Source organism: Alosa sapidissima, chromosome 10 (assembly GCF_018492685.1).
Source record: "Alosa sapidissima isolate fAloSap1 chromosome 10, fAloSap1.pri, whole genome shotgun sequence".
NCBI lineage: Eukaryota > Metazoa > Chordata > Actinopteri > Clupeiformes > Clupeidae > Alosa > Alosa sapidissima.
In genome coordinates, this window is record NC_055966.1 from 26,069,168 (window position 1) to 26,079,167 (window position 10,000).

The 10,000-nt window shown below is 45.1% G+C and overlaps 2 protein-coding genes across 2 annotated transcripts in view; one reads left to right on the top strand and one right to left on the bottom strand.

The window, feature by feature from the left end:
- mms22l (MMS22-like, DNA repair protein) overlaps positions 1-6,282 on the top strand; it is a 26,531-nt gene extending 20,249 nt beyond the window's left edge. The window contains 7 exon segments of the mRNA XM_042107770.1: positions 584-695; positions 697-748; positions 1,427-1,638; positions 3,806-3,972; positions 5,092-5,188; positions 5,311-5,478; positions 5,779-6,282. Of these exon segments, the coding sequence (XP_041963704.1) occupies positions 584-695; positions 697-748; positions 1,427-1,638; positions 3,806-3,972; positions 5,092-5,188; positions 5,311-5,478; positions 5,779-5,854 (884 nt within the window). The 3' untranslated portion in view covers positions 5,855-6,282.
- A 216-nt stretch (positions 6,283-6,498) lies between these two features.
- The window catches only part of klhl32 (kelch-like family member 32), a 48,090-nt gene continuing 44,588 nt past the window's right edge, over positions 6,499-10,000 (bottom strand). The window contains 2 exon segments of the mRNA XM_042105851.1: positions 6,499-8,640; positions 9,624-9,718. Coding sequence (XP_041961785.1) covers positions 8,479-8,640; positions 9,624-9,718 — 257 coding nt within the window. The 3' untranslated portion in view covers positions 6,499-8,478.

A 10,000-nucleotide genomic window follows, 5' to 3' on the forward strand; every position in this document is an offset into this window, starting at 1 on the left:
AGGCCTAAGGGTGGGGGTGGACGTTGGTGTTGGGGTGTCGTTTGTGGAAAGGATGAGAGGGTTCTGCATAGAGAGATTATAAGAGACTGTGTGTGTGTGTGTGTGTGTGTGTGAATATTTGAGCTGAGCCACAATCACACAAGACACCGAAAGAGAGGTTCATGAAGGATGGTGATTGGGTGACCTCTGACCTCTGTCTTCTCCTGTCTATCAATCTCTGTCTACCTCCTCCATTCCTTCTTGACTTCATCTCTCCTTTATCTTCCTCCTCACTCCTTCATGTACTCTCTCTCTCTCTCTCTCTCTCTCTCTCTCTCTCTCTCTCTCTCTCTCTCTCTCTCTCTCTCTCTCTCTCTCTCTCTCTCTCTCCTTCATCCTCCATCACTCCTTCCTCTCTCTCTCTTTCTATCTTCATCCTCTCTCCTTTATCCTTCCTCCCCATCCCATTCCCCTCTCTCTACCTCTTTCTTCTCCTCTCCTTCATCCTTCCCTCTTCCTTTCCTTCATCCTCTCCACCTCTTTCTTTCTTTCTTTCTTTCTTTCTTTCGTTCTTTCTCCATCTCTCCATCCTCTCCTCACTCAGGCTGTCTGGTGAAGCACTGGAGCCCCCTGCTGGCCACCTCTAAAGCTCAGCAGCTGCTCTTCCGCATCGTCGACTCCCTGCTGCTCCCCCATTCGCTTTTCCAGCAGGACCCCCCCCACACAGGTGCTGTCTGCGCTGAAGGAGAGCCTGCCGCTCTACCTGCAGGTGAGAAAGAGCCCTGCCCTGCCCTGCCCTGCCATCCATATGGAGGCCCGAGAAACAAACACTCAATGCTCGTTGGTGCTGGGGCGCAACTAGTTACGGCGCCCGTACTGCATTCGGGTCCATTTGCCCACGGGGGACCCGGGTTCGAGTCCGGCCCGGGTCATTTCCCCGATCCCACCCCATCTCTCTTTCCCACTCCCTTCCTGTCAGTCTCTTCACAGTCCTATCATAATAAAGGCAAAAAGCCAACAAAAAAACAAAACATTTACGATGGCTGGAATTGAGTCTGTAAACTTTGCCACTGCTGGATACAGCTGGGTTTTTTTTATTTAATTTAAAGTACTATCATTCTGTCAGTTTAGTGAAAGGTGAGTCCTTGATTATAATCTAGTACACTTTTGTCAAATTCATTGAACTTCTCCTCATGGGCCTTTATTAGTATGCATGTAGGAAACATAAAACTTCAGGGTTTGTGTGAAGTCCTTGCTCTGTAAATGGGTTACAACTCGGATCAGACTGATCGATTCACTATTCAAGCCAATCAGAAACTTTTCAGAAGCATTGGATGGAGTGTTGTGTTTGGCTGTTGAGTTTCAACATCAAGCTAGAATCAAATATGTTTCTTTAATCAGTCTTCCTCACACATTAATGTAAATCCACCTCTCTTCTCTCTGATAGGGTCTTTCAGTGGCAGTGGGCGTGTCCCAGTCTCAGGGGGCGCATCTTAAACAGCAGCTGCGCAACGTCATCAGCCAATACCTGAGCCGTTTCCTCCCGGCCGCGCCGTCGATGGGCGCAGTGGCCAATCACCCGGTCCTGCTGGCTGCCTGTGAGGCCACACCCACGCCCAGAGGGGTGGGACTGAGGCGGAACATCCTTCAAGTGATCAGGTGTGTTCGCTTGAGCTTTGTTTCCCTCCTTTGTGGAGGTCATGGTTTCAGTGTGGTTTGTTTGTAAACAGGGTTACGGTGAAAACTCTTAGCCTGAATTTCATGTAACCCGGTGAAAACCTATAACACAGGCTGAGAAGCAGATTGTAATTTCACGTCGGATCCACAAATTTAGTTTTACTTTTGCTGACGTTTCAAGATGTTGGTCTTGGAGGTCTGCACTCTCCAAGTGCTCTTTTAGTTTTACCGGTCATACAGGCAAGCACAAGAGAGCTTTACAGTACCACTATTACCTGAACCACTACTACTTATATTATTATTATTATTATTATTATTATTATTATTATGGCCTACTATGTAGTGAATTTAAGTTCAAATGATCGCTAATGTCTGAAGTTCATACATATTGTAGCACTACACAATTCTGAAAGAAAAGCTTTGTTAAAAGTAGTTTTTTTCTTTTTGAAGTGAAACTTTTCTAAGTCGGAGACTACATAAGACTAATCCTCCTGTGGCTGTAGTGTGATTGTGACGTGAGAATGAGTGAGAGGAAACCGTGGCACTGCATCAGGCTTTTTTATGTTTGTGCTGTAAGAGTGTAACCAAAAGCTTTCCACGCCTGCATCGTCTACCATTTGTTGCATCTAGAACTCGGATGGAAAACTGTTGGGGGAAAACTGCTAAGTAAACACAAAAACACATGTGAGAAATATTATTTTTCACATTTTTCACTTTTTGGCAAATTCAGTGTAAACTAAGACACTTAAGAGATTTGAAGTTGTGGTTTGAGAGCTAATCAGCTTCCCGACAGTAATTTGTGACTCGGAAGGAGACACACACACACACACACACACACACACACACACACACAGGTGTTAAGAGTGCGGAGTGCAGTCATGCTGTTGTGACTGTCACTGTCACTCTCTGTGGGCCACACATCCTCCCATCTCCTCAAGTGTTTTTGTTTTGTAATAGATGATCTCATTCTCTTCAGCATCCAGCATTTCACAATTTAAGGCAGAGAACTTAAGACTAGCACAAAATATTTGCGTCTGCAATTCCCTGGCCCTTTCCTCTTTTCCAAATTTCAGACAAATGAAAATGACAATGTCTCCGTCTTTGTATTAAGACTAACCAACCGATAGCTTTTACCCTTAGCGCTAATGTACCTTTCTGCAGCTTCACAGGTGTTAAGCCCCACCCTTAGGTGGCCCTGTAGAGGCGAACAAAAACCCACCACTGACCCTAATTCCTAATAAATAATAACACCTTTTAAAATGTACCCAACCAGTGGGATTTATTACATCAAGACATACCACAACAAAACACTAAATGAAGGCAAGAGGCACAAAGTGACAAGACAATATCCCAGGCTGAGAAGCAACAAGACCAGCAAGCAGTCAACACAAGAAGCCTCTCACAGGAACTGGATCCTTGAGCCTTTATTGCTCCCTTCATGCCACATCGGATATTCCGAAATTCGGACCTCCAATAGCGGAAAAATCACTATCATATTCTCCAATCACGACGGCCTCCTTTGCAACAACCCAACAGGCGAATCTCACTCATGAAAAATAGGCATGGTAATTTATTACTAAATTAACACTATAGATAGAAACACTCGCCCGAGACATTTTCCTTCTTGCTCAACCATAGTAAGCAATTCTAATAACTTATTTTTGCGTTTTCTTGTATTTGTTTTCCGAGCTGATGTCATGAATTTTTTTTTTTTTGGACTACCTTTGGCTATAGGTGTACCAAATTTCATAACTTCACAAAGTTGGCGTCTGTTGAGGGTGAAAAGTGTCCAGCATTCCACACTCCGCTTTTTCACCGTTATGAGAGTACCACCCAGGGACTAGCAGGACACTTTGTTTCGTTGGAATTTTCAATGTGAACGCACTCATGCACTTAAATTAGGTATTGTAAGTGCAGAAGTACAGTACGGCATCTGAGACACAGCCAGTAGGCGTGTTCATCTTCATGCAGATCTGACTTGATGTGATGCATGCTGGGTTGAACACAATGGAGAGCTCCATTGTGTTCAACCCAGCATGCATCACATCAAGTCAGATCTGCACAGATCTGCATGAAGACGAGCACGCCTAGTGTCTTAACATCACCTATCTGACATGTTTGATTCAACTTCCTCCTTCCTGTCTCACAGCGACAGTTTCCTGCAGTTCAAAGGCCACGCCCCTCCTCCCCGACTGGCGGCCGTCCTTGCCTTCCTGTTGGAGCTGCTGAGGCGGAGCCCAGACACAGAGCCCGCCCTGCTGTCCCTCCCCCTGCCCGCCCTCCTGCGCTGCCTCATGCTGGTCAACGAGCCTCAAGGTGAGGGGGGGGGGGGGGTTATTATGCCAATGTATATTTTTGGTCCTCAGTCTCTAGTGACCATAGTACATATGACATGATGAGACATGATGTACATATATCTGGGTAGCATCATAACCACGCTGCGCTAATTTGCTAAAAACTGTTGCATTCAAGTTAATTCTGCAAACCTACCACCACAAATAGAATTCAATTCTGTGGGAAACACATCTGTCTGCATTTCTTCTGGATGAGGTTTTCAGCGCCCCAGAAGTGACATTGGTAAAAAAAAAATTAAAAAATCGAGAAAATGCTGATTTGAAGCAATTCAGAGCATAGATGGATACTTCTGGAACGTGCAGCTGCACAGCTGGTGAAAAAGGAAGCGTTGACTAGAGTGATGGCTATCAGCTCCGTCTACATGTCACATGCTCAAGGTTTCTTGCTGTTAAAAGGGCACTTTTTTCTTGCCATCATGGCCTTTGATTCCCAAGCAGGCTGATTCACCCTCTCAGCACCACACACACACCAGGGGCGCCACCTCACATGATTACATGACTCTGCAGATGAGTGGGAGCTAGAGGAGAAACCGTCTGCAATTAGCATTTCTCTCTTACTCCTTTAGTTCCCACGCTGAAGCTTTAGTCATCATATCTCTCTCTCCTCTTTCCCCATTCACCCTCTACCCCCCCTCCCTCTCTTCTTCTCTCCTTCTGTCTTTCCTCTCCTTTATTTCTCCATCCACTCTCCCCCCCTACCCTCTATCCCTCTTTCTCTCTTTCCCTCCATCTCTTTCTTTCTCTCTTTCCTTCCATCTCTCTCTCTCTCTCTCTCCTTCTGTCTTTCCTCTCCTTTCTTTCTCCATCCACTCTCCCCCCTCCCCTCTATCCCTCTTTCTCTCTCTTCCTCCATCTCTTTCTTTCTCTCTCTCCTTCCATCTCTCTCTCTCCTTCTGTCTTTCCTCTCCTTTCTTTCTCCATCCACTCTCCCCCCTCCCCTCTATCCCTCTTTCTCTCTCTTCCTCCATCTCTTTCTTTCTCTCTCTCCTTCCATCTCTCTCTCTCCCTCTCTCCCTCTCTCTCTCTCTCTCTCTCTCCCTCTCTCTCTCTCTCTCTCTCTCTCTCTCTCTCTCTCTCCCAGTGAGGCGGTTGAGTACTGAGGCTGTTCAGCTGGTGGTGGGGAGATGTGGCTCCTCGTCTGCTCAAGGCCCTTGCGACCAGACCGTCTCCATTCTCAGGTGTGTGCCATGCACCAGTAGACTCGACAAACACAGTTGCTGGAACACACACATGGGTTGCCTGGGGGCTGGTTTAGGTCCATACAAATGGTGGTTGTAAATTGTGTGTGTGTCTAATGCAGGACCTTTGTGGAGGAGAATGAGGGTGTATACGACCAGCAGATGTATGGCGTTCTAGAAGCCATATCGCTTGTAGACCGGAGTTCCGTGGAGGTTCTAATTCCAGTTCTGTCATTAAGCCTGAGGAACTTGGAACAGAAGAGAGGCCTGGGGAAAAACACCTCACTACGGTACTGCCACTGTCTGACCTCTAGCAACACACTACACGCCAGTGAAATATGCATATAGTACATGCATGTGTGCATTATATAGCCATGCAATGGGATTTGGAGTGATTTGTGTGTGTGCACATACATTATTTTATACTTTATACACCAATGTGGTGGGTAAGTGAGAGAGTGTTAGGGTATACATACATAATTTCATACACTGCAAACCCATGTAATGTGATTTGCATACTATGTGCCTTGTGTAGTATTGTTTTACACCCACTACACTAATGTGATATGATTTGTGTCTGTGTGTTACAGAAATGCCTACAAGAGGTTGCTATGCCAACTGGGAGAGAGTGGCCAAGCTGAGAGGGTCTGCTTGGATGCCGAATGATGTCCTGACCTTTGAACTTTCACACTGCCGGTCATCACAGTTCCCTCGGGAAAAAGGTGGAGTGACACCTCTACTGTCAGTACACTACACCTCCACCCTACTCCTCCTCTGGGGGGACTGCTGCTGCTTGGGGGAATGTATATTTTTGGTCCTCAAACAGTCTCTAGTGACTGTTGTACATATGACATGATGAGACATGATGTACAAATATTTTACATATTTAAGCATTTCGTCCTGCATATCAATATCATGAAAGTCACACTAGTGTAACTGTCTTTCTCTGACCAACACACAGCTTCATGTGTCCATGCAGTTTGGTGTGTGTGCGTATGTTTAATGTATATAATGTATAGCTGCTGTACAGTCTATTGAAATATTATGTTTGTAAAGAGTGTCAAAATAAAGCAAAACAATATGTTTGAGTCATACAAGTGTTCTACATTACTCATACTGTTTATATGGGAAATTAGGGTGGGTTGGCAGGCACCTCACAATCCAGAGATGGCTTGATCTGTACTTAGGAATCCAGCTTACATCCTTTTATGTGTCAAAATAACTTACAATCCCTGAGATCATCTTCGCAATTGTTGATACAAACAAATTTTCCCGTTTTCAAGGAAAAAACAGGCACATAAAAACAGTAGTTGCTTCACTGCCGTGCTTTATTGATGTTATGTATATCTATAAAAATGTATTGTAATCACCTTAACACGGGAAGCATGAATGGTCATTTGTATTTTAAGACAACGGGACAACTTGAAGATGGCATAATATAATCTCTCAGAGTTGTTCAAAGACTTCTGTTGATAAATGTAAAGATTGCTATATTATGTGGCCATTGGGAACCACTTCACTGGTCCCCTCTGTCATAACACTGACATGATGGTTTAGCTAGTTAATTAGCAACGTTCCAAAAAGATGTGCTGGCAGACGGTTTTGGTAACATCGCAACAATAAACACTTGACTGAAGCGTTCTGAAAAATGAGGTTGAGGGCGCTGTCATACAGACAAGACACAGGTTGTCTTGGCAACCACAAAAAAACAGTAACATGACAGTCATGTCACTGGACATTGACAGCATATGGCATCTTCAGTGGCAAGCTCATGTCACTTGAGGTGGAGAGAGTTTGAGTAAAGAGTTAGTAAAGTAGTTGCTTGTTAGACACATTCATAAAGAACTGATAGACAGCCTTAAATCCTGAGAACAGGTATTATTGTTATAATAATTATTATTACAAAAGCGCCTCCTCTTCAGTGAAGAGTGGACTCTGCCACACACAGTACATGCAGCCAGAGGAGGGTTGGAATGACTAGAGAAGCTCAGTAATGTCTGGTCCTTATGCAGTCCCAAGAGAAAAAGAGGCTTGGGGGAGGGTGTCCAGTGTAGTAAGAGCTCCGCAGTGGCTCAGTCCTGTGGGTTTTTTCTTCTCTTTTTGCCTTTCCTCAGCTGGACTGTAATCTCCTGCTCATTACCATCAGCACATGCCTTGTCTCTCTTGTGTGTGTGTGTGTGTGTGTGTGTGTGTGTGTGTGTGTGTGGCGGGGGGTTGATGGTATTCAAATAGTTTTGCCTGATCACTCCAAGAAGAAGAGGAGACCAAGAGGGTGGGCAGGCGGGCGTGGGCACGCGGGGGGGGGGGGGGGGGGGGGGGCTCAGGCAAAAAAAAGCATACGGGAGAGCCTTGGTCACGGTGCCTCTGGACATGCTGGGACGACGGCTGAAACTGCCCAGAGATCTGAACGGTAAAGATGCCGAGAGCCAGGGTGCCCGGGAGGACATCACAAAAGCCCTCTGTTGTGTCAGAAGATGCTAGGGCGCTGAGAGATACGGTGAGAATGGCAACACCGCTCACACACACACACAAGCGTGACACTGGATACACACACCAGCAGCTCACAAAAAAGCCCTTGCTACAAGATCTGCAGTCTTAAAATTCTTCTCACTGGGGTTGTCTGGGCAATCTACCTGTTTATCTGTGCACTGTTCAGAAATGCTTGTCAAATAACACTTCATACCACTGTGCCCTCCGTACATTGTAACTCATAACCATTAATTACAATCTAGCACACTAATTATCATTGTATAACACAGCCATACTCAGTACTTATTCATGGTATATGCAAATATAACATATCAATCAATATGTAACTATTCTTAGCCACTCTGTAGAAGACACTGAGACACTGAACTACACTAGTGTGGTTGCAATGAAACAGGCACTGTTAGTAGTACATACACATGGTTTCATCGGGAGACAGCTGGTATAATCTCAAATAGTGCATTAGTCATGAAGGGGCTTGACTGACTGCTTCTGGTGTTTTGACACAGTAATCTCTGATTTCCATCTCTGGCGTTCCTCCACAGAGATCCAGGGTCCAGCCTTGTGTCTTCTCTCTCCAGAAAGCAAAGCGCGTACAAGCTGGACCCACATGGTTGAATTACTAAGACATGTTGCCGAAGGGCCGTCGCGCCAGCAGCCTTCGCATAGGCTCTGGGCTCAGGAAGTGGGTTTGTGTTGGTTTTATTTGCATCTCGGTGTATTGAGGCAGTAGGAGATGTTTATAGTTCTTCATAGAGCATCTGATTTGTGTGTGTGTGTGTGTGTGTGTGTGTGTGTGTGTGTTAAAGCGTTCCTATCCTGTGATGAGGAACCTGTAGAGTCTGTAGGTTGGGGCAGGAGAAGTGGGGCGCAGGTAAGAAGCAGGTGGCGATCCCGTTGGAGGCGAAGGGCAGACTGGGACCGTAGAACACCTCCTCCGCCCCCTCGGTGCTCACATCCAGCACCTGCCGGACAGGTAGGGGACAGCACAGGTGAACATTGCACCACAGGAAAACATCACATCATTGTCACGTTCCATCACATCACTAAGGGTTCATATCATTTGTCTTTTTGTCCTTCCTCCCTTCCTCCCTTCCTTCCTCTTTTCCTCTTTTCCTAACCCCTCCTTCCTCTTTTCCTCTTTTCCTAACCCCTCCTTCCTCTTTTCCTAACCCCCTCCTTCCTCTTTTCCTATCCCCTCCTTTTAATTAATGTTGTGAAAGAAACGAGGAAGGAACGATAGGAGGATGGAGGAATGAAGGAGAGACAGATATGAGAAATGAGACGTCCTGCTCACTAACGCATCATTTTCAAGAGAACTTACACCAAAGCCTAAAAATGTCATATGAACATGCACTCTTCCCACTTATTGACCCTGATAATGAGGTAATGTTTGATAGTTCTCGAGAAATGAATGAATTATTATACAATGCGTGAACAAAACTTTTTTTTTTTTTTAAAGTTTGCATGGTAGTTCATGTTAATTCCAGCATATAAAGGTCTTTTCTCGGTCTATCTACTAGTTTATTGTCGCAAATAAATCCCTACGAACTTTTCACCTTTTAGCTTGGATCAATGATCGCACAATCCCTCCTCTCTCCTCGGTCTTGCCTCCTCTGGTTGCAATTAGATAAATGAAATATCCTCGATGACACTGAGCTTTGAACGATTTCCGGGGCAAATAGAGCTTTGAGATGAAGCCTAAGACTTGTAGCCAATTAGAATCAGCTGGGTAAGTGAATGGCTGGAGCAAATATGTGGCAGGACTTTTTCCTTTGTTTTTTTTTTTTTTTTCTTTCTTTTTTTAAGTATATTTTTTGCCCTTTTTATGCCTTTAATGATAGGACAGGGAGAGTGACAGGAAGCGAATAGGAGAGAGAGAGCAAGGGTGGGATCCGGAAAGGACCACACTCAGGGCAACACTCCGGTCAGCCTTCAGATTGCTCACCTGAATGCAGGCTAACGGTTCATTAGTCCATATGGAGTAGCCTCCAACCACGTATATCCTGTCCTCGTGGACTGCTACCCCTGCCTCGTTCTGGCCTGAGTGGACACAATTAACATTTAATTCAATTTAATTCAAATAAACTCAATTCATTTCAACGTTTTTATTTCTAGAGCATCGGTAACTAGAAGGATCGTTACACAAGGAGGTTGTAGAAGACAGGTGTGTTTCTGATACACTCCTAACCTCATCTTACTGGCGCAGGCTCTTTACACACACACACACACACATATATACACACATACATATACACACACACACACACACACGTGCATATACAGTACATACATGTACAGCACACACACACACACACACACACA